The sequence below is a fragment of the Salvelinus sp. IW2-2015 genome, linkage group LG4q.2 (assembly GCF_002910315.2).
Source record: "Salvelinus sp. IW2-2015 linkage group LG4q.2, ASM291031v2, whole genome shotgun sequence".
Taxonomy (NCBI): Eukaryota; Metazoa; Chordata; class Actinopteri; order Salmoniformes; family Salmonidae; genus Salvelinus; species Salvelinus sp. IW2-2015.
In genome coordinates, this window is record NC_036843.1 from 26,528,620 (window position 1) to 26,554,493 (window position 25,874).

The 25,874-nt window shown below is 42.0% G+C and overlaps 3 protein-coding genes across 5 annotated transcripts in view; 1 reads left to right on the forward strand and 2 right to left on the reverse strand.

Annotated features, from left to right (window-relative positions):
* Positions 1 to 10,030, forward strand: part of LOC111963508 (nesprin-1-like) — a 141,572-nt gene extending 131,542 nt beyond the window's left edge. For both annotated transcript variants that reach the window (XM_070443450.1, XM_023986995.1), the window contains 7 exons: positions 1,732 to 1,943; positions 2,269 to 2,469; positions 5,019 to 5,147; positions 5,443 to 5,655; positions 5,900 to 5,995; positions 7,049 to 7,119; positions 8,768 to 10,030. In XM_070443450.1, the coding sequence (XP_070299551.1) occupies positions 1,732 to 1,943; positions 2,269 to 2,469; positions 5,019 to 5,147; positions 5,443 to 5,655; positions 5,900 to 5,995; positions 7,049 to 7,119; positions 8,768 to 9,008 (1,163 nt within the window). In that variant the 3' untranslated portion in view covers positions 9,009 to 10,030. The remainder of the gene's footprint in view (positions 1 to 1,731; positions 1,944 to 2,268; positions 2,470 to 5,018; positions 5,148 to 5,442; positions 5,656 to 5,899; positions 5,996 to 7,048; positions 7,120 to 8,767) is intronic.
* A 2-nt stretch (positions 10,031 to 10,032) lies between these two features.
* Positions 10,033 to 16,056, reverse strand: ccdc170 (coiled-coil domain containing 170). Of its 2 annotated transcripts, none has more exons than XM_023987029.2 (10): positions 15,909 to 16,056; positions 14,955 to 15,137; positions 14,512 to 14,697; positions 14,308 to 14,433; positions 13,871 to 14,071; positions 11,978 to 12,151; positions 11,530 to 11,679; positions 11,140 to 11,229; positions 10,685 to 10,888; positions 10,033 to 10,537 (listed from the first exon to the last, which is right to left on the reverse strand). In XM_023987029.2, the coding sequence occupies exons 1-10, from the start codon at positions 15,951 to 15,953 to the stop codon at positions 10,280 to 10,282; spliced, it is 1,617 nt and encodes a 538-aa protein (XP_023842797.1). In that variant the 5' UTR covers positions 15,954 to 16,056; the 3' UTR covers positions 10,033 to 10,279. The 2 variants fall into 2 exon arrangements, with proteins under 2 accessions (XP_023842797.1, XP_023842796.1); XM_023987028.2 differs by having other exon boundaries at positions 11,140 to 11,232.
* Positions 16,057 to 19,541: 3,485 nt separating this feature from the next.
* Positions 19,542 to 25,578, reverse strand: LOC139022470 (A-kinase anchor protein 12-like). Its single transcript, XM_023987004.2, has 2 exons — positions 20,071 to 25,578; positions 19,542 to 19,960 (listed from the first exon to the last, which is right to left on the reverse strand). The coding sequence occupies exon 1, from the start codon at positions 25,483 to 25,485 to the stop codon at positions 20,113 to 20,115; it is 5,373 nt and encodes a 1,790-aa protein (XP_023842772.1). The 5' UTR covers positions 25,486 to 25,578; the 3' UTR covers positions 19,542 to 19,960; positions 20,071 to 20,112.
* Between the last annotated feature and the right edge of the window lie 296 nt (positions 25,579 to 25,874).

Here is a 25,874-nt window from a genome sequence, read left to right on the forward strand (position 1 = left end):
GGTCTCACCTGACCAGAGCACCTTCTTCCAATCATAATTTAAATGACGTTTGGCAAACTCTAAGCGCTTGCGTCTCTGTCTTGGGGTCATTAAGGGCTTTCTTCTGGCAACCCTTTCAAAGAGCCTGTGGTTGGGGAGGTGGCGTCTGATGGTGCTTTTTTTTTTTTACCTGGTGACCCCAAGACGCCACCACGGCCTGCAATTCTTGCACAGTGATTCTTGGGGATTTTGTTGCTTCTCTCACGATCCTCCTCCCTATCCTGGGGGGGCAAAATGCATTTGCGTCCTCTACCCGTGAGGTTTTCAACTGTTCCATATCTTTAGAATTTTTAAATAATTGCCCTGACAGTGCTCAGTCATATATTCAATCGTTTGTGGATCTTCTTGTAGCCATTACCAGATTTATGAAGGTCTACGACCATCTGTCCCTTTTGAACTGCCAGTTCTTTTCTTTTCTTCATGGTGTTGGATGACAAAGGGATAATGCATGCGTGTTACCTCATTTTTATACCCTAGTGAAAAAGGAAGTGATGTAATGGCTCAATATAGTTCCTTAACACTTAGATAAACTTAAATAAGTGGAATATAATTCCTGGCTTAATTTTGTTAGATGTTAATAAAGTACAGTATTTTTCACGTTTGTCTCTAATTATATTGTTTATATATTTTTAAGTATTGTTTGTGCTTTGCTAGTCTTGTGGGGTATGCAAGCTGTGTGCTGGTAGTTTAGACAGACATCTCGGTGCATTCATCATGTCAACACTTCTTATAAAAACAAGTAGTGATGAAGTCAATCTCTCCTCCATTTACATGCATATTGTTAATGTTAGCTCTCCGTGTACACATTTTAAGGGCCAATCGTGCTGCCCTGTTCTGAGCAATTGTAATTTTCCAAGGTCCCTCTTTGTGGCACCTGACCACACGACTGAACAGTAGTCCAGGTGCTACAAAACTAGGGCATGTAGGACCTGCCTTGTTGATAGTGTTTTTAAGAAGGCTGAGCAGTGCTTTATTATGGACGGACTTCTTCCCATCTTAGCCACTGTTGTATCAACGTGTTTTGACCATCACAGTTTACAAATCATGGTTACTCCAAGCAGTTTAGTCACCTCAACTTGCTCAATTTCCACATGATTTATGACAAGATTTAGTTGAGGTTTAGGGTTTAGTGAATTATTTGTCCCAAATAATACAATGCTTTTTCGTTTTTTAAATATTTAGGACTAACTTATTCCTTGCCACCCATTCTGAAACTAACGGCATCTCTTTGTTAAGTGTTGAAGTGATTTCACTTGCTGTAGTAGCTGACGTTGTGTAGTGTTGAGTCATACGCATACATAGACACACTGGCTTTACTCAAAGCCGATAATCGAATATATAACTAGCCATAGACATAAATAATAGATAAACTACACATATCCCGTTACCAAATTAATAATTTCATACCCTTTCTTTCCTTCCTCCTATACTGTAGGATAGTTACTGCAGTCTCAGGCCCTGAGTAAAGAGATAGATAGACATAGATATAATAAATAACTACGTATATATCCCATTACCAAATAAATAATAAAATACTCCTTCATTCCCGCTGCGGTGTAGGTGTGATAGAACACTGGGAGTTGCTGCCCCATCCCAGGCCCTCAGTAAAGAGATGGATAAATCTAGTATAGCTATATTATATAATGCCGTTTATACATTGTAATACCCCTTTCTTCCACCCCTGGGGTGTAGGTGTGATAGAACGTTGGGAGTTGCTGCAGGCCCAGGCCCTCAGTAAAGAGATGCGTCTGAAGCAGAACCTTCAGCAGTGGCAGCAGTTCAACTCTGACCTCAATGCCGTGTGGTTGTGGCTGGACCAGGCGGCGGCGGAGCTAGAGCAGCAGCGGAGCCTGGACCTCAGCACCGACATCCAGACCATCGAGATGCGCATCAAGAAATTCAAGGTGATCTTTGGCTTTTTGCCCTCGGAGTCCTGAAAGGGGTGTTTAGCATCCTCACTAAGATTACAAAGCTTGCAAGGTTTTCCCAAATTTCCCGGGTTTTTCAGAAATCCTGGTTGGATGGTTCCCAGTTGGAGGATTGCCTCCTTGCTTATTCCCTCTTAGTTATCGGGAATCCTTTAACTGGGATTTCTTAAAAACCTGGGATCTTAGGGAAAGTTTCTGAAATTTTGCAACCCTAATTCTCATAAGTCACTTTTTTTTAAAGACTCTATGCTGATATTATACACAATCTCCAAGCATCTCTTTCCATAATGTCTTTCTACAGGAGCTGCAGAAGGCTGTCGACAAGCGTAAGGCCATTGTGCTATCCATTAACCTGTGCAGTGCAGAATTTGTCCAGTCTGCCACAGAGGAATGCCAGGACCTGCAGGCCAGGCTGAAAGAGATGAACAACCGCTGGGACAGACTTGGCACCTCTCTAGGGGAGTGGAGGGCAGCACTACAGAATGCCCTCATGCAATGTCACGTAGGTGTCCAGCTGTCTATCCACCTAGCTTGGTCCCAGATCTGTGTTGTATTGCCAACTCAAATGGTCGTTGAGGAGTTGGCAAGATAGCACAAACAGATCTAGGACCAGGCTACAGGTTTTTTTTTTTTTTTTTGCTTTTATGGGGTAGATCAGCTTTAATATTGCATGTAGATAGTGGCTTCTGTCAATGTAATTGTCTGCATAATTTTTTTATCCCCCATATACAGTATTTTGGGGGAAATATATATAATTTGTATATATTTTCCTTCTTTATTATTTTCCCTTAACCCTATCATCCCTCCCTTATTTGGAGTAAACTAATGGACAACAATACTTAGGCTTCTACTTCCAGCTTATATATACTATATACATTTTACGGACACAGTGTATTTTACGTTCGTTTTTTAAAATGTATTTGTGTTTATTTTTTATGTCCCACCCTTCAGCTCCCCTTAACCCCTCCCATCTATCTCTGAATACCATACATTTTGATTTCTATTAGCCATATATGTTTCAACTGTGCTGGGATGTTTCACAAAAGTCCCCAACCTTCCTATTCTCATAGTTTCTACAGATTGTAAATTAAAGATAATGTTTTGCTAAGTATTATATTATTGATCGATTGACTATGACTTTCCCTGAACCTGCAACCAAAAACAAACTACATATGGGCAGTACCAAAACAAGTGAACTAATGATTCTGTCTCTTCGCAGCAAAATCTGCAGAGCTGGGATGGTTGTTTCCACCATATATACAACATTCTATTGGTTGCAAGAATTTGATATAATCATTTAAATTGAAAAACTCTTACATTTTGAATCCGGTGTCGTTTTTTTCGTCAGTTCATAAACCATGTGCCATGGAATCAGTACATCGAAAATCTCTTCCCAACTGTTTTGCAACCTGTATGGCACAGCTGCCAATTTTGGTGTCCTTAAATTAAACTGGTATACTTTTTATTAATCACAATTTTCTTTAACCAATTTTGGTCTTAAATGCAGGGCCAACAGACAAGTTCCTTACCTTCTCCCCCTTCCACTTTTGTGGCAATGCTGCAATTAGTTGGTTATAATTTCGAGCAGACATTTCTACATATTTTTGTAAGCTGCATGTGTGACAACTCCACCAGTCCTATTTATGATATAATTTACAAAGATGATGCTGTTTTATAAAATGCTATTTTATATGTTATCCAAATTGTGGATGTAAAAGTTAACATGAATCATCAGCGTACAATGACACCTTTGTTTTTAAGCCCTGGATCTCTAGCCCCTTGATATTATTGTTGGATCTGATTTTTACATTTCGATGGCCATAGTAAATAGATATGCCCATAGTGGACAACATTGTTTTACTCCTCTTGACAGTTTAATACTTTCTGAGAAGTAGCCATTATTTACTATTTTACACCTAGGGTTATACTATATATATAGTATATAACTTTAACCCACTATATATAACTTTAACCCATTGTGTAAGAGATTCTCCATAATTGTAATATTCCAGGCATTTATATATAAATTCCAGTCATACTTTATCAAAAGCTTTTTTTTAAATCAGCTATGAATACTAAGCCTGGTTTCCCAGATTTTTCATAGTGTTCTGTTGTTGAATCCGGCATTGATTCTTAGTGCAAATTTAGACAAATTAAAAAGACCTAGCTAGCTAAAAGACAAAGTCAACCGGTTCCTTTAAAAAATGTTGTTAATTTTCTCAAATCGTGTTTGTTATATTATCTCCAATGTATCGTCCATGTAAATAACCTGTCCGATTAGGATGAATAATATCCAACTATACCTTTAAATCTATGTGCTATGCATTTTTGCTAGAATTTTTGCATCGCAGCACTGAAGTGTAAGGGGCCTCCAATCTTTTTTATGGACTGGATCTTTATATTTAACACCTGGGTTTTGTTTCAGTAATAGTGAAATCAGACCTTGTTGTTGAGTATCTGGAGTGGTTAAAACATGCTAAAAGCAGTCCTCTGAGTACATAACAAAAAGTCTGATATACCTCAACTGGTATGCCATCCAGTGCTTGAGTTTTCCCTGATTTTTAAAGGCTTTAACTGCATCAAGAAATTCCTCTGTAATTTGGCAACCTGTACAGCTGTTAATTTAAAATTATGAACATAAAAAAATCCTAGCAATTAACTTCGGTTAGATGGAGGAGACTGAAATGAAAACATATGCTCAAAGTACTTTGCTCCCTCTTTAGAAATGTTGTTTGGTGAATCATGGGTGACTCACGTCATTTGTAACAAATTTCAGTAAATTATTGTTGATAGCATTTCCATGATGAAGATTAAGAAGTAGACCAGGCTACTGTTGACTTAATCAAAGAGCCAAACCTGGACAGATATTGTTTGCATGTTAGACAACTGAGACAGTCTCAATGTCCTGGACATCAAAAACAAGGTTTATCAATAGTTAGACATATTAAATATGTTACTTTTGGTAGAAGCCATGACTTTTGATAGAAGGTGGCGTAGAGTGCTGAGTACTCCGTCGTCTTCACATTTGTATTCACATCTCGTCTCCTGTAGGACTTCCATGAGATGAGTCACGGCCTGCTACTGTGGCTGGAGAACATTGACCGCAGGAGGAACGAGATCGTTCCCATTGACCCCATCCAGGACAGCGACACCCTCCACGATCACCACAAAACACTCATGGTCGGTAGAGAAGCCTTATATTGATGTGTAATCCTGAAACTCAGAACCAAATCTTGTTTGTCACGAGAGGCTAGTTAAACAGTTTTTTTTTAGGGATCCGTTTGACGCGGAATCTCTAATATTGATTCCTTTATGATTAGTTGTTTGGAATGCAAGGTCATTTATAGATCAGAGATCTGACTGCAATGTAGTCAATCTTGAACATGCAAAAACCCTATTCTGTGAATCACTGACTCCTTGCACTATGATAGTGAGCCTGAGCCACCATTTGATCTCCACTCCTCTCCTTCTACAGCAAATCCGTGGTGAGTTGCTGGACTCCCAGAGGAAAGTGTCGTCCCTGCAGGACATGTCCCTGCAGCTGCTGGTCAACAGCGATGGCAGCGACTGTCTGGAGGCCAAAGAGAAGGTGCACGTCATCGGGAACCGCCTCAAACTGCTCTTCAAGGAGGTGACCAGAGACCTCAGAGAGCTGGAGAAGATTCTGAACATCACCAGCAGCCAACAGGTCAGAACAGCAGCGCTTGTACTGTACAATTAAATAGAGCAAATGAATGCACCTCTAATGCAGTACAAATTACACAATAATAAATAGTACAGGAGAAAAGTTTGGAGCCTTTCTTTACTGTATCTAACACAATTTCTCATGCTCTGTTTGTGTGTGTGTCTCTCTCTCTCTCTGCCTTTCTGACTCTCCGTCCCCCTACTCTCGCTCTCTTCCTTCGGTCCTGTCTCTCTCTCTCTCCTCTCAGGATCTGTCTTCATGGTCGTCGGCTGATGAGCTGGACACCACCTCTGGTTCCATCAGCCCGGTGTCGGGCAGGAGCACGCCAAGTCGCCGTCGATCGGTAACGTATAGTAGTCCCCCTGGCGTAACATGGTGCTCTACCAGAAGGAAGGTGTTTCCCCGAAAGGCCCAGACAGTGCATCACTTGTGCCCCCGAATGCAACGCCCAGTTTTCCCCAGTTTAAGCCCATGCAGAGTCACTCCCTCCCACCATCCCAGGACCTCTCCTTCTCACCTCTGATCTGTACCTCGACTTGATATACTTTTCCCACCACACTCTGATCCTGTTTCCACACCTTTACACCTTGCATGTCTTCTTTTCCCCGAGCCAAACCTACCAGTTTTGGAGACATGGTTATTCCCGCTCTTTTTTCATTCTTTTTTCTTTCCCCCTTTTTTCTTTCCCCCTTTCTCTTCTTGATTGACTTGACTTCAATTTCTACCCAAATTTGAACATTTGAAGTCAACATGTCTTTAAATCCCAAATTCTTCCCCCTTAACTTCTACTTCTACCTGACCGACTCTTTCCTGTTTTGTTCTTCCGTTCTTTCGTGTTCTGTAGTTGTAGGTCCCTGTAGTGTAGTGCTCAAGGAATACTGGCTCTTTGATACTGCTGAAAACACAAAGTAGAACATTTAATCCTGCTTGGTTTTTATCAATCCAATTCTCCAATTTCTTTTTGTTTTTCTCTGAAGTAATGACTTGTTTTATTTAAGTCAATCCCGATGATTGATCTCAATGATGTTAAGATACAGCACATGTATATCTTAAATGTCTTACGTCTGTCTCCCACATAGCAAGTCATTCATCCTATAATATAGGACATAGTACAAGTTGTGCCTCAGCAGCGTATGAATTCACTTTGTTCAAAATAACAGCATGGCCATTCAGCTGTAGCGGTTCAAAGTAGCTGTACACTTTGAAAAAAGCCAGTTTCCTTGTTTTCCATTGAATTATCTCTCTTATTGTCACCTTCCTTCACACATCTGATTTTGTTGCTGCCTTTCTATCCTTTCATTTTGGGTAATTCCTTTTCATCGGTAGCTTTGTTCTTTATTTGCCTGGGACTGAAACATACTTTCTTTCTTTTACCCCCCCTGTTCATTGCAAACAGCAACGGGGCAAATGTAGTCTGTCACAGCAGACCTCTGGACCCTCTGTGAGCAGTCCGCACAGACCACACAGGTACCTTTCTCCTGGTTTCTAGAACACCCAGAAGATAATGGAACTCATGGAACATGTTACACCTGTTCTGAAACCGCAGTCCGTTGTGCTGCACTGCACACATACAGTACAGGGCAACGCTACAGTGCAACAACAACAAAAATGTACGATACAGGGATAGAAAACCCTGAGTGCTGTTTTTTACTTACTACCAAAGGTTCATAAAAGGTTAATGAAAAATGAATTCCATCATCTTCTACCATTCTAGATACTATGTAGAGGCTAGGGGTTTACAGTAGGTGGTGGTTATATCCCACAAATCCTTTACACTACAGTTCCGCAAAATATAATGAGACTTGCAAGCCTCTTCGCCGCCAATGTCCTCGGCTGCTTGATTAACTACGCTACCCAGAATGCACCGCGAGTGCTTAACATACTGTAAACAGTTTCTCTAATACAGGGCCCTTAACGCTCCTTTTCTACTGCTGATGGGCACACACAGTTTTTCTTTTGAATTGCCAAGCCAGCAAGTGTCTGCAATGAACAATATGATGGCAGCAAGTCTATCTCTCTCTTCCTTTCTCTTTCTTTCTCTTGTGTGTGACATCTCTTCTTCTATTTCACATAACTAATCCACCATCTCCCCCTCGCTCCCCTCAATCTGCCATCTGTGGGTCTCGCCTCTCAGGTCTCCATTTGTGAAGTGTTAGGGGGCATTTTGGTCACAGTCTAGCCAGTCAAACCTGAGGGTAAAACAGACGTCACTGTAAGCTAATTTCACAGTTATAAAATAGACCTCAGAGCTACGTAAAACAGATCAACATCAGGTATCACATATTTACATGCCGCAAAGTCACTGTACTGTAACTCTTCTCAGCTGTTGTTTTGTTACTTGACATCCCCTGTGCGTTGTCAAAACAGGTAATTTAACGTATTTAGTAGCAATTTAGTGTTACTGTCAGAGCTGGGATCAATTCAGCAAATTCAAGAAGTCCTCATTGCTTTTCAGTTTTGAGTTTACTTCCTGAATTGACTGATTCGGGTCCTCTCAGTTTGACAGCAGCCAATGTTTTTCACAGTCAGATGAGGGTGTATTACGATGCTTCTGCTGCTGACTAATGCTAAAAGAAGAGCAGAGCTACAGCTACCCCCCTTTAAAACAGACTGCTCTATGCTGCTATGCTCCTGTCTTGGCATGCTTTTTAACAGGATATGAACTCATCAGAGAGACCTTGTAGGACTGTCTAAATGTTCAACTGCTACTTTTTTGTCTCGCATCCTAACACCTCGCATCCTTGAGAAAGGAATGTCAGCTCCACATATTTACTTTATGGGTTTGAAAGGATTGTGTTTCTTGAAAATGTTTGTCAAGTGATGTTCAAATGACTCAGTGTATTGATCACAGATATCGTTTGGTTATTCGATCATGTTTGTGGAGATACACAGTTCGTCATCGTAATCGTAGTTCAAGAACTACCATGCTGTAGTTCCTCAAGATCATTTGGGATAGTTTATATCTTATAACTAAATAGTTTATTTATTTTATTTTTTATAAGGTATACATGGATGGATGTGTGGTCTGGATGCAGATCTGTAGCTCTACAGGTGTCATAACCTAAATCTACTTGGCTTGGTGTTGTTGTGTGCTCCCCGTATCGTGTTTAACCAGGTCTCCCAACGTCGCTGGGTCCGCTTCCTCCCCTTCTGAGGCCGAGGCGATACCATCGTCATTCTTGTACCGCGTCCTGTGGGTGGCGGTGCCCCTCCAGTTGCTCCTCCTCCTGCTGCTGGTGGGCATGGCCTGCCTGGTGCCAATGTATGAGTGTGATTTCAGCTGTAGCCAGTCCAATAACTTTGCCCGTTCCTTCTACCCCATGCTCAAATACACCAACGGGCCCCCTCCTGTATAGTCTATCATGACAGACCAAACATTTGGTTCTGGGTGCCGAGCGAGATTACTTCCGGTATATTCCAGCCTGGCCCTGGCACGGAGACGAACCTGAGGAGGACAGTTGGGTTTTTAATTGTATTGGAACTGTTTCAATGCTCCACTACTTTGCAGCTTCCATGAAGAATAGCGAGATAAGCAATGCCGTCATTCGGCTCCTTGTGCCGCCATGAGCAAGAAACATAGGAACCCAAATCTCAAGCTGATCTCGGACGTGTCTTCTTTGTGTGGACAGAGTACAGCAGCTGTCTTAACTTGTCTTTTGTGGCTGATCGAATCACTCATGTCATCTTTTAGTTGTCTGTCATGTATAGACGGAGAAAGCATTTCTGGAGCAGCACATGTAAGAACCAAAAAATGTTTCTGACTACGGTCAGTGGATATCAACTGGATGCTGGAACTGTTGAGTTGAAATACAGCTGCCATTTGACACCTAGTTCAATACAGAACATGTAACCTGTGAATTTGCCTGTTGTAACAATAGAAAATTTGTAAAATAACATTTTAAGATGACTTACAATTGCGTTTATTTTTTACGTGTATTTTGGCATGCAGTTATAATCTTTGCTTTTACTTGATACGTGTTGAATTTTTAATATGAACTATACTGTAACTGTGTGTAAGAATCTATTTAATCTGAATTGTGTTTTGAATGTGTATGTAAAGCAAATGAAATAATGAGAGTTGTTTGCGCTAAACTGTTTGACTGTATAAGAAACCTTTAAAAACATTCACCATATGGAAATAATGTACTGAACACACTTTGTTGTTATTTTTCTAATTGAAAATATGGAAACTATCTACATGCTATTAATCAAAACTATAACGAATTATAAAACAACTGTGTATTTTCTATGGCTCTGTGCATTCAGTATTACATGCATACCAGTCCAGGATTACTTAACATGTTCTGTACATAATATAAATGTATATATATAATGTATATCTGAGCCTAAATCACAAATATTGAATCCCAAATTCTCATTTTGTTTCTGTCTTTTATTCAAAATGGCTGATTCAGTGCTATTGACTTGACAGTATGTGGATCTGACCTTTGGATACGTCATAAACTCATGTCAAATCCAATTTCAATGGGCAAAAAGATATAGGATGCATCTCAAATGAATACATTTTGATTTTGATCATTTAAATAAATCATTCATATCATACAGGTGCCTGTCCTGAGCAGAGTCCTCGGGATGAGCAGATATACGCTTCATTCACAGGAGAGCCTCAGGGCCCGTGGACCTCTGAGAGGGATGTGACAGACCCAGAGGTATCTTGGTCCTGGAGCTGTAGGAGATGGTGGTTCTGGTGGTGGCTAGGGCAGGGCCAGGACAGGGCCAGGGAGTGGTGGTGGAGGTCATGCTGGGGGTGATGGTGGGGGTGAAGCAGGCTCTCCAGAGATTTGATGATCTCATAGTTTGGAAGGGCCAGGGCTGAGACATCCAGACCTAACATCTGAGAGACCACCATACGGAAGTCTACCAACTGAAACAAAAGAGTAAACATACTTCCAGTCAGGTTTCGGATGTTCTTTTTCTGTACTCCTCAATCAAATTATATTGTGTGTGTGTGTGCGTGTGCGCGTACATGCATATTAATACGACTATGTATCCATCCATCCATCCTCCCCACCTCTCTCTCTCTGTCCGTGAGCTGAGCCAGGGTCTGTCTAAGGCTGGTCAACTGCTGCTGGGCCTCCCTGGCCAGATGCTCCTGGCTCTGTAGATCTGTCCTGGCTGTGCTGAACTTCTTCTCCACCTTGGCCTTGCCCTTCTCCAGGTCCTCCAGACTCTTACTCTGCTCAGCATTGGTCTGACTCTGCTCCAGGACTTTGAGCTTAGACACATCATTCCAAATTGGACATGAATGTATTTTGATCATGTTACTTAACAACAACATAACATTAGAAAGTATAGTCTTTAAACAATTATTCCTAATTTACATATAAGACAGTGGTTAGGGTATTAATAACCAACTTTTATTCAAACTCAGTATGTAATCTTGTAGCTATAGGAAGTCGCCAGGAAATGAAGTTATATGACTCTGCCTCTAGAGGATGTGTGGGCCTGAGCTGTCCTGCCCTCTACCTTCAGCTCGTTGGTGTGTGACAGCTGGGCCTTGAGCTCTGTGATGGAGACCTTACTGGATCCCAGTTCCTCCTGTAGTCGCTCCACCTTCTTCTTTGGAATAGAATAGATTCTTTAGATACAGTAGAATACATACTTTATCGTCCGTTTAGTAAGAAACAGAAATTTGGCTTCTGCCTATCTTAACCTCGCCCCTGGATGTGGAGCTTTAGGGGTTCAGTTTTAGGAGGTAAGTGCCATGCTAAAGGGCACAATGGCAGGAGATGGTACCTGGGATCACAGACCAGCAGCCCTTCAGTTGCCGGTTCAGTTTCCGCTTTTTACACCCGCACTGGGGCTTGAACCAGCAACCTTCTGGCTACTAGCCCACCCCTCTAACCTCTAGGCTACCTGCATCTTCCGGGCGGTCACATTGGCGTCGTCTCGCTGCATGGCCAGGGCTGAGCGACTCTTCTTCTCCTCCTCTAGCTCAGACACCTTCCTCCTCAACAGCTCCATGTGGAGCTCCTTACTCTCCAACCGCTCCTTCTGGATCTTCAACTGCAGGTAACATGGTATACGGTAAACATGGTAAACAGGTGTTTAAGCACAACATACAATGATACTAGTAGATGGAACAGTAATGATAGTAACTAGATTGACAAATGTTGGCGTGCGATCCATTAAATACTGTACATTGTGGAATGTGGATCATACAAAAATACCAGTGTGCTTGAGTTTTGTTTTATATATGCACCGACAACGATGTAAGGTGTGCAAACAACCCTCCGACTATAAACAAATGATATGTACACTCTTAAGTTGTAGGTTCAGTGGCTACTAGTTTCATGTTGTGTACCTTTCGCTGTTGGTTGTGGGCCAGGGTCTTGCTCTCCACCAAAGCCGTCCCTTCTAGTTTGACAAGTTGCTCTGCCCGAGACAGAATGAGCTGTAGCCTCATGTCGTAGCCCAGGTCAGTGGCGATACTGTCTACTTTCATTCTCCCGGACAACTGTTCCAGGAACTGCTCATACTGCATGGCAAAACACAAGGCCCATATTTACATAGTGTCTCGGAGTTGGAGTGCTGCAATTTAGCCTTTTAAATAATATATGCCATTTAGTAGACGCTTTTATCCAAAGAGACTTAGTCATACATGCATACATTTTACGTACGGGTGGTCATAATGAATAAGAGGAGGGTAGCCTGTTCTTAGATGAGTACTCCTACTCTGGGGACACTTTGTGAATACCAGGGCAGTAATATCTCTGCTAATCCAGAAACATCCAAATCCATTTACAGTAAATGTACCATTATGATTTTAGTACGAGGATGGTAGTAGTCCTGGACCTATTAAGGTCCCTTTCCAGATTTGGTCATAAAAAAAGAAAAGCTTCCACACATAATATACTGCTCCCGTGCTCCATTACTGCACCCTATAAACTGAGTGTACAAAACATTAAGAACACCTTCCTAATATTGAGTTGCACCCCCTTTTGCCCTCAGAACAGCCTCAATTTGGCGGGGAATGGACTCTACAAAGTGTTGAAAACCTTCCACAGGGATGCTGGCCGATGTTGACTCCAATGCTTCCCACAGTTGTGTCAAGTTGACTGGATGTCCTGTGGGTGGTGGACCATTCTTTACACACACACAGGAAACTGTTGAGCGTGAAAAACATAGCAGTGTTGCATTTCTTGACACACTCAAACCGATGTGCCTGGTACCTACTACCATAGCCCGTTCAAAGGCACTGAAATCTTTTGCCTTTCCCATTCACCCTTTGAATGGCACACATACACAATCCATGTCTCAGTTGTCTCAAGGCTTCAAAGTCCTTCTTTAACCTGTCTCCTCCCCTTCATCTACACTGATTTGCTTTGAATTATTAGGCTCCCCATTAGCGTCAGCTAGTCTTACTGGGGTTAGACACATAACGAGAAAGACATTACAGACAACAACAAAAAAGACTTTACAATTTACATACGTTTAAAAACATTAACATGTAGTGTGTGTGTGCATCTATCAGTTAACACCCGTCAGTACATACACACAACAAGTAGGTCACATGGGGGAGAGGCGTTGTGAAGTGTCGCTTTATTAGTTTTTTTTAAAACCAGGCTTACTGAGTTCCATCCACTCATGGCTCTGTATAATACTGTGTGTTTCCTTGAATTTGTTCTGGACCTGAGGACTGATTTGAAGTGGATTTAACTAATGACATCAATAAGGGATCATAGCTTTCGCCTGGATTCACCTGGTCAGTCTGTGTCATGGCAAGAGCAGGTGTTCGTATTGTTTCGTACACCCAGTGTACGTTTTACATTTTCGTCATTTAGCAGACGCTTTTATCCAGAGCATCTTACAGTTAGTGCATTCATCTTAAGATAGCTAGGTGGGACAACCACATCTCAGTTATAGTAAGTACATTTTTCCTCAATAAAGTAGCAAAGCCAGTGCTAGTAGGAAAAAGTCAAGCGGGAGTTGGTTCACGAAAGGCAAGGGTGTAGTTGTTTAGACATTTTTTTCGGGGGGGGATTGGGTGCTGTGGGATTATTTACCATAGCGTACTATAGCATGGAGGTATCAACAGTGTTATATACTACTGTAGTTATATGTTCTATATACTGTGTCTAACGTTAGTTATAAAGACTGTTATTATCATTTTTGGGGGGGCCCAGCACCAGTGGAGAAATGTGTGATGTTCACCTACTACTGCACACTCTACATGGTTGCCAGTGTGCTCACTCACAAGCTGACTGTTATGACTCAGCCCATCCCGGTGCACGTCTGAAGTCATCAGCTCAGCTTCCAAACCCTGCAGCCTGTCGCTGAGGTCTGTGACCTGTTGCTCAGCCAGCTGGGCTCTCTGCAGGGCACTGTGGTGGAGCTCTGTCTGCCTGGACACATCCTCAGTGACCTGGGACAGCCTCCTCTCCATCTCCTCCATGATCTGACAGGAAATATTGGCAGATACAACTTAACATAACTACTGATAAAGAATAACTACTCAAGGTTATTGCAATGTGCATCCACTCTAGGCTATCGTTCAAACATTGTATCTCCAGGTATAAAATGATTGAAAATCCTGATTGATTATCTGTCAATATATTATGTTCTTGCCTATTGAAACTGTCACACAATGTAATAACAACGTAGTAGTATAAGAACAGAAAAAACCCTACTTACCGCTTTCATACGTTTCTGCCTGGTGCAGAGGTCCCCGAGTCTCTGTAGTATTTCCTCCTCAGTTGGCATGGAGAGACCCAGCTGCAGAAGGGCCCCTACCTCCCCCAGGAGGGCCTGCTGTCTCCCCTGTGAATGGGGTCTCACATTTTTTTGGAATCCTTCAAATTGGATTTCTGGGAAAACCTGGGAATATTGCAATCCTACCTGTGTAGCCTGGTTTTTCCCCTGGCTGGTCTGGAGTTTCCCTTCCAGCTCCTGGATCTGCCTCTCCAGGCACCCTGCCTCCTGCTTGGCTGCCTCAACCACACGCTGACTGGCCTCCAGCCTCTCTGCTAGACTCTGGTTCTCCATATCTGTGCTCCTCGTGGTCAGCAAGGCACTATCTAAGTCCTGGAAGACATATTTTGACAAGGAAATGCAAAGTTGCAACAGATAACCATTTACTGTACATAATGCATGTATAAAGATTTAACACATGAATTGATGCTTATACACAACAAAGATGACAGTAGTACACTACTGAGACGAGCCAATTCCAGGCTGTACTGCCCTGGAAAAATATATATCAGAGCCAGCAAAGTACAGCTCGTATCAGCACAAAGTGAAAAGTGTATGTGTTTTAAAAGGATGCACATGTGGATACATACCAGTCTTAGCAGATCGAGAGCCTCTGCACTGCCTGCTGTGTTCCTCCTCTCCCGGGCCACCTCTGCCACCAGTCTCATCACCGTCTCTCTGCTGGCTTTACACTCTACCTCGTAGGACCTCACACTCTCCTCCAACACAGAGACCCTCATCCTCAGTCTGTCCCTCTCAAGGCAGGGCTCCACCTGGGGACACATTAAGCAGGGCACAATGTTGTGGAACAAGTTAAATATGTTATGTTAGTGGCCTCCGAGTGGCGCAGCGGTCTAAGGCACTGCATCACAGTGCTTGAGGCATCACTACAGACCCTGGTTCGATCCCAGGCTGTGTCACAACTGGCCATGACCGTGAGACCCATAGGGCGGCGCACAATTGGCCCAGCTTCGTCCGGGTTAGGGTAGGGTTTGGCCTGGAGGGGCTTTACTTAGCTCATCGCGCTCTAGCGACTCCTTGTGGCGGGCCGGGCGCCTGCAGGCTGACGTTGGTTGTCAGTTAAACTCGGTTTCCTCCGACATATTGGTGCAGCTGGCTTCCGGGTTAAGCGGGTGGGTGTTAAGGGACACAGTTTGGCAGGTCGTGTTAAGAGACACAGTTTGGCGTTGTTGCAGCGATGAGACAAGATCGCAATTGGATATCACGAAATTAGGGAGAAAAAGGGGGTAAATTAAAAAAACAATATGTTAGGTTATGTTAAAGGACAACTCCACCACTTTTCAACCTCATTTTCATTACCTGTGTGTGATAACGGCAAATTACGTTTTTTATGGAAAAAAATATCAAGTAAAAAAGTTATACCAGATGACATCATCAAAAACAGTTTAACAACAGTGATTTTCAAACACTATGCGATTTGCGGTGACGTGGGTAGCAAGAAAATTGTCCTTTAAGTGTAGAACAAACATGCTTCCCTGACATGTAGAATAAGGTCAGCTCTATTCATGACATTTCTATTTTACCTTATCCAGTTGTCTGCCTTCGGTTGCTGTATCAATACTTTCCATTTTATTTCTCTGTGTTACTGTAGGTCGCCTTAAATATAATAGAATAGATATAGGTGAGAGTTTGGGGTTGGGATTTCAACCAAGTGCTATACAGTGCTGTTTCCAGGAGTCTCCAGGCAACAGAAAACATTGTCTCTCGTTTCACCACAGGGGGTACTGTTGTTCAGGATCCCTTGCTTCAGGATGACGCTACGACGCGTCACTGCAACCAGAAAATACAGTATAGCTGTTCAAATGAAACTTTATGCACAACAAGCTTCCATTCAAACCTCAAACTGTTATGCGGATCTAGTTTGACTAAACGTAGATACTGTAGTTGTGTTAACATGACAGCCATTGAAACATCTTCTTGTTTGCAAAGCCTGATTTGGTGAGTTATTTTCTTTGGGTTAGCTAACGTTAACGTTACATCAAAGATATTTATAACTAACCCCTTCTGTCTGGTTACATCCTCATTCATTTGAAGCTCGCTATTTAGCTATAGTACCTTGCAAGTGCTAGTCCACGAACCTTAGCCACGTCATGGAAGGTTTGATTTTGGGATAGTGATACTCTCGTGCTTTATTGTGAGGTTCATGAACAGCCACAATATAGTGACCTATGACCATAGCTAATGTTGCCCAGAACGTTTATTGCAATCTACCTAGCTAGCTATTGCATGCATTGCCATTCAACCAAGGTCAATCTTCCTGCCTTGCAGTAGCGCTAGCCAGATTAATGTACAGTACATTGCCAAAATGCATTTCTATATGTGAAGGTTTTATAATGGGGTCCTTTTGAATATAATAAAACCCATAGATATGTTGTTCCCATCATTATTCAATATTTCACATGTATTGATTTAGCTAGTCAGTATGCTTATGTTTTCTCTTCTCTTTGCATTCCTGTGTACAGTCCATCCATGCAGATAACATGCTCCGGACTCTGTTGTGCCGTCTGAGGATACAGCAGCCTTTTGAGGAGTAGAACATGTTCCTATGGCTTCACCCCTGTCAATCTTGTCGGACCCTGTCCAGCTGCATGTGACTCCACCTAGAACTCTATTCTATCTATATGTTCATCGTAGGACCTGTCATTCAAACACACACTCCCAACAGCATCAGAGGACTATCAGAGGAGACAGGAAGCGAGATGTTTGGTAATGTGTCGCCATGTTTCAGCGCCGGTGTTGTGTCGCTGTCAGCTGTCATTGGTCATTCCACCTCCACCAGACAGGGGTGTCAGTATACAGAGGAGGCTCTATTCAACGGCCCCTATTAAATCAGTGATTAAACCGGTGACCATGCCTGGAAGTGGGAAGAAACTTCCTAAAGGCCCTAGGACCAAACAACCATCCAGAACCAATCAGCCGACCCCAAAGGAGGACAAGGTGATGCCGTCCACCAATCAGATTAGAGGACTGGGAGATGCCTAATGGATGTATCTATTTGATTTATTTAACCTTTGTGTTTTTTGTAATAAAAAAAATATTATAATAATAATATTCCCTAGGGTTATTCAACAATCAAAATGATTTGTAGCTCAATGACTGTCAACACAGTTACATGCTTGGTTCGACACTGAGGGAGATGACGCATCAGTTGTCACAAATATGAGGCATTTTCGGGAAGGTAGAAAGAATTTCGAATGTGCGATCAGGGACTGATGCGTATCGGTGAGTCATTACATCCCCATCATTAATATATGCATGTTTTTTGGGGCTTTATATGCTTGTGTTTATATTTGAGTTGAAACTTTAAATTGCCTATATGTATTGATTCACTGTACGTATTTATATATTTGCAGACTTACATTTCGGTGTATTTCTTCATTCTGGCAAACTGTAATAATTCAAACAACCAATCCGATATCTCATCAACCCAGTGACTTGTCTGGAAGAAGCTGAGCCTATTGCCTGGAGCCGCAGGTCATTTAGAAGATGCCAATTGTCTGTGGTCTTGCCATGTCAAATGTTATTCACATTCATATGAGCCATGAAGATCTACAGCACATACATTTGGTGACAGCTGTCATCTCCTTTTATGAAGTTTGTTGTGTGTTTGATTTGATAAAATAAAGTAGACTGAACTAACTTGCGTATTGTCATCACGTCTTGCTGTATTTAGTATAGGTAGAAGCATAGTGACAGAACCTTAACTCATCTGTAAGAAAGACCCCGAGAGGCTCAGAGTGGTCCTTCAAGCCGGATGTAAATAGTTTTCATTTATTTCATTCACAGCTTTGAAATATAAAAATGTTCATGCAACTCTTTTATGTTTTGCATTTAGTTATTAGTTAATATTACATTTTAAGATAAAGAGGAATATATATATATATACTGAGTGTACAAAACATTAGGAACACCTTCTTAATATTAAGTTGCACCCCCTTTTGCCCTCAGAACTGCCTTAATTCGTCAGGGCAAGGACTCTACAAGGTGTCAAGGCAAGTCATCCCACAGGGATGCTGGACCATGTTGACTCCAAAAGCTTCCCACAGTTGTTTCAAGTTGGCTAAAAGTCCTTTGGGTGGTGGAGCATTCTTGATACACATGGGAAACTGTTGAGCGTGAAAAACCCAGCAGCGTTGCAGTTCTTGACACGCATTTAAACCGGTGCACCTGGCACCTACTACTATACCCCGTTCAAAGGCACTTAAAGCTGCATTATGTCCCTTTTTTCACCACCTGACCAAATTCATATAGAAATGTGTGTTATAGATCTGTCATTGTCATTGAAAGAAAGTTGAAGAAGTGGTAGATCCGTTACATGTGCACTTTCTCTGCTTCCCATTCTTAAGTTTCGTTTTTGCGTCTTTTACTTTCAGTTTTGTTCACCAGCTTCAAACAGCTGAAAATACAATATGTTTGATTATGGAAAATATATTTTAGATGGTACAATGATTCTCTACACTATACTTGCTTGTTTTGTCACATAAACTTAAATTAAGCGAACTATTCGAATTTTAGCAACCAGGAAATGGCAGAGCGATTTCTGCATAGCATCTTTAAATATTTTGTCCATGTCTCAATTGTCTCAAGGCTTAAAAATCCTTCTTTAACCTACCCACACCCCCCGCCCTGCCCATCTACACTGAATTTGAAGTGGATCTAACAAATTACATCAATAAGGGGTCATAGCTTTCACCTGGATTCACCTCAGTCTATGTTATGTTCTTAATGTTTTGTATACTCCGTGTATATTCACAGGCAAAAAAATGAATACACAAATATAGTTCTGTTGATAAGTTTGTCTGTGACCAATACATCACGTAACTCGTGATAAAATACACATTTTGTATTAGTATTTTGGTCTGTGTCAACTAACCATTGCAGTGCATAGTTTGAAAACTTGGCAATTCAACTATAATTCTGAGATAATGAAGATGGATGGCAATATTCATAGGAATGATGATAAATATGATACAAATTCTAGTCACTACACATGACTAGAGCAAATGTTCTATTACCGGTATGTGCTGAGTCGAGCAAACATTTAGTGTCTGACAGAAGACAGTGATAACACAGTAACATCGCGAACAAATCTACATACCTGTATATCTAATCACAGTTTGTCTTTGCATTGTTTTGGTGAGCAGTGGGTTACATATGTCCTGTGTTGAATGTAAGTGTATTATATGTTGATAAATGGAAGGCTTCTGTTCAATCCACAAATTACATTAACGCTAAAGAACACTAAACTCAGATAAATATACTCTGTGTAATAGAAGGACAAACAGGACAAACATTTTCAAAAATGTTAACATAAATATTATATAATATACATTATTGTACCTCCAAGTTCTGATAAAATGACATGGTTCCTTGAAAAGGAACACAAATTGTATTTAAATAAGTAGACGTAGTTACACATACAGTTAAACTTTGATATAATAACATTGAAACTAACATTAATGTATTCAACGATCTGAAGAATGTCTCCATTAGCTCCGTTGTGGTGGGTCATCCTTCATGTGTGGACTTCTATCTTCTCTTTCAGGTAGTCCAGCACTCCTTTAGCTCGTTAAACCTAAGAGAAGAAAGTTCAGGAGACAAGTTCAGGAGACATTATATTTGTGTACTTCTTCTTCTTACTTAAATACAAAGTAGAAAAACAAGAAATGTAAAGGACTGACTTACCAGTTCATGATACGTCAGTTTGGTGGAATGGCTGCTGTCTTACTAGGTATCACCTCCGGACAGAAAGCTTTGAGGCTCAAGTGCAATATCAAATATATCTTCACTGTCCTGCAGCGTTTTCTCTACTCCTCTATCTGTTTTTTTGCTTAGAACTTCCAAGATATGGGATTTTACTGTGCCAATATCTTCCTCAGCATCCAGCCACAGTTCTAGGTCATTCTCTTCCTCTATGTGTGGGTTAGACGCTACTGCATTGGTCATTACCTGTTCTGTTTCAGGGTTTAGGGTGTACAACACTGTTGCAGGTGGGGTATGCAGTGGCAAATGAGGTGCAGTGTCACTGGTTTGCTCAATTTGACTGACTTCACAAAGTTGAGCACTTTCCATTGATTCTGTTAGAACGCAGTCAGTATTCACGGAACGTTTTGCAATAGTACTTGCACTTTCTATTGATTCTGTTCGAAGGCTGTCAGTATTCACTGCAACTTCTGCAGTAGTACTTGGAGGTGGCCAAATAGCAAGTGGTGGTGACTCTAATCCCGCGGACACAACTCCAGCATCGCTGGGTTTAATGTGGAGATGGATATGGACATGGGATTCAATAGATAGTCTCTTTTCAAACGACTCCACTGATTCCTTTGCTGATTCTACTACCATTCCCACTAGTTCCTTCTCATGCCCGCTAGTAGAGTCTGAAACATCAATAATGAATTCAGCCTCTGTTCCAAAAACATCTTGCACATCTGCCTGTGAACAAGACTCTGCAAATGTAGTGGGAACTGTGTCGTCAGGTATGCTGGTAAATTCAAAAGTGGGCACTACAAATGCCTCAGGAATTTTTTTATCCTCATATACTGTATCAACTTCGAGAGCAATCGAGGGCTCAGTTTCTTTTTCTGAAGGTTCTTGTGCATTTCCCTGAGTATTAAGATCTAAGTAGTTTTCAAATAAATGAATTGTCTTTTGCACCTGTGCAGTTACATGTGGATGTCCTTGACTATCTATAACTGCGACCGCTGGTGTACTCTCTGGTGATTTTGAAACGTCTGCTTCACTCGATAATTCAACTTCAGCCTTTTCACTTGATTGTGGTACAACATTGGGGTCTTCTGATGAGTTCTGCTGTACATGTTGGACAACTCCCTGAGTTAGAATACTGCTGGCCTCTTCAAACATGTCGTCCTCAATCTTCTCAGTGGCATTCTCACCCTCTCCTTCGTCCTCCATTTTGTCACAAACGTCTATGACCTCTTTAGTATCAGTTGAGGAAACCACCTCAAGTGCAGTCTCCACAATAGCTTCAGCTGAACCCTTCTCAGCATTTGCATCTGTTACTTGTACTTGGATCTCATGACCCTTGACATCAGTTAAGACAACCTCAAGAACTGTATCAACAATTGTTTCATCTGATTCAATCTCTACATCCAACCCTTTTAATTGGATCTCGTGATCAGTGACATTGGTTGAGTCCATTTCAAGCACTTTATCAACAATTACTTGAGCAGACTTTAACGCTGCATCCGCCACTTGTACTATAATCTCGTGATCATCAGTTGAGCCCACCTCAAGGGTTGTGTTAACATTTGCTTCATCTGATTCAATCTCAGTGTTCACCTGTGGTAATAGAATCTTGTGATCATTTGCATCAGATGAGCCCACTTCAAGCACTATCTCGTCAATTTCTTCAGCTGACTTTAGCACTGCATCCGTCACTTGTACTTGGATCACATGGCCATCAACAAACTGTGCTGAAGGCACATCCTTCATCACAACCATGTCCTCTACCTTTAGTGTCTGAACCATAGCAGAGCATATGAGTGGTCTTAGAACACCCAAAGGATCTTTCTTCTCTGGAGATTCTCCTTCAGGTGCCACTACGGCAATCAACGTTTTCAGAACGTCCTTTCCTTCAACCTGAGCTTCTTCTGAATTAACGGTGGCGACAAGTACTGGTCTTGCCTCTTCAAGTGGTCTTAGAGTACCCACAGGATCCCTTTTCTCTGGGGATTCTACTTCAGGTGTCACTATGGCAATCGAACATTCCAGAACGTCAGATGGTTCCGAAATTGAAACGTCATGCATTGCAGCTGTGACAGCTTGAAGCTCACATGTGATTGTTTCTATAACTGGTGCATTCTCATTGTCTGCAGCATCCTCCGCAACATCCAGGAATTCCGCTTTCTCTTCTTCAAGAGTGAACTCCGTGAGAGGTTGTATGGAGATATGTTTGTCTGTGTCTGATACATCCAGACTCTCTGTATCAGGCTGTGGAGTTTCTTCTGCTACCACCTTTTCATCAACCTGAGCTACACCTTCTTCTGAATTAATGTAGGCTACAAGTTCTGGTCTTGCCTCTTCTAACTCATTTACCAATTCTGTTTGTGGGTCCTTTTCAGTTTCTATGCGCATGATTGGAATTGATTCATCTTCAGTTTTGTGTAAATCATCTGTAGTGATTCTTGCAGCATCAGACTCTTCAGTGTCCTCAGGTGCCAACTCTGTGGGTACTACCTCGGTGACCTCAGATGGACACACTACCATAGGAGTCACTGGGCTTTTATCAACAAGATCAATTTGTTGAGACTCTTCACCTGTGCGGATTTCAACTGCATCTGATTTTTCATGAGCTATCAAAACTGTTGCCTCCTTCTCTTTTGCTGTGTGTAATATTTGTGGAGAAACTGAAATGGCTTCCAGATGTGGGTCTTTTGTATTTACCAATGAGAGCGTTTGGGTTCTGCTAATGGTATCAACAGTCTCATGCAGAAGTAACTCTGTATCCTTTAACTCGTATTCTAGTGGGACAGGTGTTGTGCTGCCTGATGTTTTGGGGGACTCATCTGTCAGCTGTGACACTGCTGAAACCATTTCTGTTGTTTCTTCATCTAGAGGTTCTGGGGCAGTGACTGCTTCAGATGTCAACTCTATTAGGTCCTCGGCTATGGTGTCGTCTTGAGTGGCTTCTTCAGGAGTAGACACTTGTGTGGCATTGGTCTCCTCTATTAAACCTTCTTCAGGTATATCACTGAGTTGCTGATGTTTACTGAATTCTGTAAGGTCCTCAAAGTTTTCCATAGCAGTGGGGGATGTTGATGGGTCCAACTGTTCCACAGTATATTTGGCTTGAGCCTTCTCTGCTTCAGTGGGCAGGGTGTCTTTGGGTATGGTCCATTCGGTGAACGTACTAGAGACGTCTGGCTGGGTTTCTTCTTCTGTTATGTGTAATAGAGTTTCTATAACAGCCTCAGTTGATATGGTGTGTTTCTCTCCTAGCTCTTCTGCATCAAACTCTGACATGGGGACCACTGCTGGCGTTTCAGAGTCCTCCTCATCATCCGATCCAACACCCTTATCTGCCTCGTCAGAAGATATTGGTTCCTGCTTTTCTCCATGCTTTCCCTTTTTGCGTCCAGGGATGAGTTTCTTTAGAGAAAAATAAGACTTTTCTTTGGTGATTTCGATGCCAGATTGCATCTGCTCTGGTGAGCTAACTTTAATGGCCTCCTTGGTTTTTGCCTTTGTTTTTGAGGTGATCAGCTTTTTAAGATATTTCCATGTAGACCCCCCTTCACTCCCCGAGGGACTTCCAACTTGCTCAGGGGAAGAGGTAAAATGTTCATAACCTCTCTCCTGAGAACTGTCCAATGGCGACTCTGCAGTGTTTCCTGGTTCACTTAGTATTTTACCTTCATTCATGGGTGCTTCCTCCTCTGAGTCCGATGTTTTTCTTCCCCTCCTCTTTGCAGATCCACATAGGAGAGCCTCCCAAGAAACAGATACATCAACCTTCTTTTTGGGCTCTTCTGTGATATGTTCTAGTACCTGCTCCCCTTCACTTTGCTTTGGCTCCTCATGTAAGCCTACAAATGCTGACTCATCCTCACTCTCAGTGGATCTTTTGGGATGTCTTTTGGGCGTCATTCGTTTTTTGAAGGAAGTCCAGGTACCATCCTTCTTCCTTTCACTGTCAGAGGTTACATCATCTGATTCGTGGCTCAACCCAGCCTGAGCAGACACGTTTACCTGCTCTGCTGCTAATTCTTCGGGCAGAGAGGCAGTACTTTCTCCTTTCTGGTACTCCACTGAATCTGTGGATGACAGTAGATCCTCAGCTACATGCTCACCAGATCCGGTCAACTTGTCTGGTTTACTACCTCTCCGCTTCCTAGTAAGCTTCTTCAAACCAGCCCCAGACAAGAGCTTTCTGAGTGGACTTCCTTGATTTTTAGCTTTCTCTTGTGAGATAAGAAGTTCAGCTTCATTTGAGATAACTGTGTGGAATCCCCAAGAAGAAGACTGCTTGTCAATAATATCCTGGACTAGACTTCCTTGGCTTTTAGCTTTCTCTTGAGAGTTAAGAAGTTTAGCCTCATTTGAGGTAACTGTCAGTAATACCACAGGAGCTGGCTCCTCTTCAGGAACATCCTCTGTGACGGTGACAAATCCCCAAGAATGAGACTGCTCTTCAAGACTTTCCTGGGTTTTAACTTTGTTTTGAGAGCTAAGAAGTTTGGCTTCATTTGTTTCAGCTTTATTTGTTATAACGGTTACGAAACTCCAAGAAGGACACTGGTCTTCAAGAATATCCTGGACTGAACTTCCTGAACTAAGAAGTTCAGCTTCATTTGAGATAATTGTCTGTAATAATATATTAGTAGCTGTCTGCTCTTCAAGAACATCCTCTCTGTTTCCACTAGTTTTAGGAACATTACTCTTAATGAGTTCGGTGAGTTCAGGGACATTGGATGTCTCAGCCATTAGGGAATCTGTTACTCCCGCTAACATTGTGGCTGCAATTTCAAATTGAAGTTCTTTCTCATTATGTTCCCCCTCAACACCTGGACTGATCTCCTCTTTTGTTTGTTCTTGCTCAAGTCCAGCTTCCTCTGGTGTGTTTACGTCCTCCTGTTTTTCAATGCTTTGCAGTTCCTGTTCCTTCTCAACGGTCTCATATTCGGGCGTTTCCTCTTCTATAAGCTTTTTATTTTTCTTTAAACCGGCAAAGATTCCAGTAGTGAAAAACTTCTTAATCGGGGATATAATTTCTTCTTCAACATCCAGAATGGTTGGTGCTGGTGCCTCTGTCTCTTCGGTTGGGAAGACTTCCTCCTCTACTTTCTCCTTGACTTTGTCCTTAGGTTTCTCATTGACTTCTTCCTTTGGTTCCTCTTTGGGTTCATCCTTGGGTTCTGTCTTGGGTTCTTCCGTAGGTTCTTCCTTGACTTCATCCTTAGGTTCCACCTTGTATTCTTTTGTGGGTTCTTGCTTGACCTGCTTGTGTATTTTACCTGTCAGGAAAAAACGTTTCAATGGAGACATTTCGTCAACTACCGGAACCAGTGGGGCTGGTGCCTCTGCCTCTCTCTCTACTTTTGCCACTTCTTCAGGTGTGACTTCCTCCTTAGGTTCTATCATTTCTGTGGTATGTTCCTTGGTAGTTTTATTGAGAAAATTTCACAAATGTGAGGTCTGTCATCATATGGCAAGAGGTACAATCATCAGCAGGCTCCTCTGTTGTGTCATCAACAACCTCATTCGGTGCATCGTCGATATGCCCTTCTTCTAGTGTACCATCTACAAGCTCTTTTTGTGTATCATCAGGAGGCTCATCTGGTATATCATCAGCAGGCTCTTTTAGTATTTCGTCAACCAGTTTTTCTAGTGTATCATCTACAAGCTCTTTTAGTGTATCGCCAACAGACTCTTTTGGTGTATCACCAACAATTTATTTAATTGTATCATCAGTCAGATCTGCTCTGCTCGGTATTCTCCTCAGCATTATCTATAGTGGTCTCTTCTGTGTC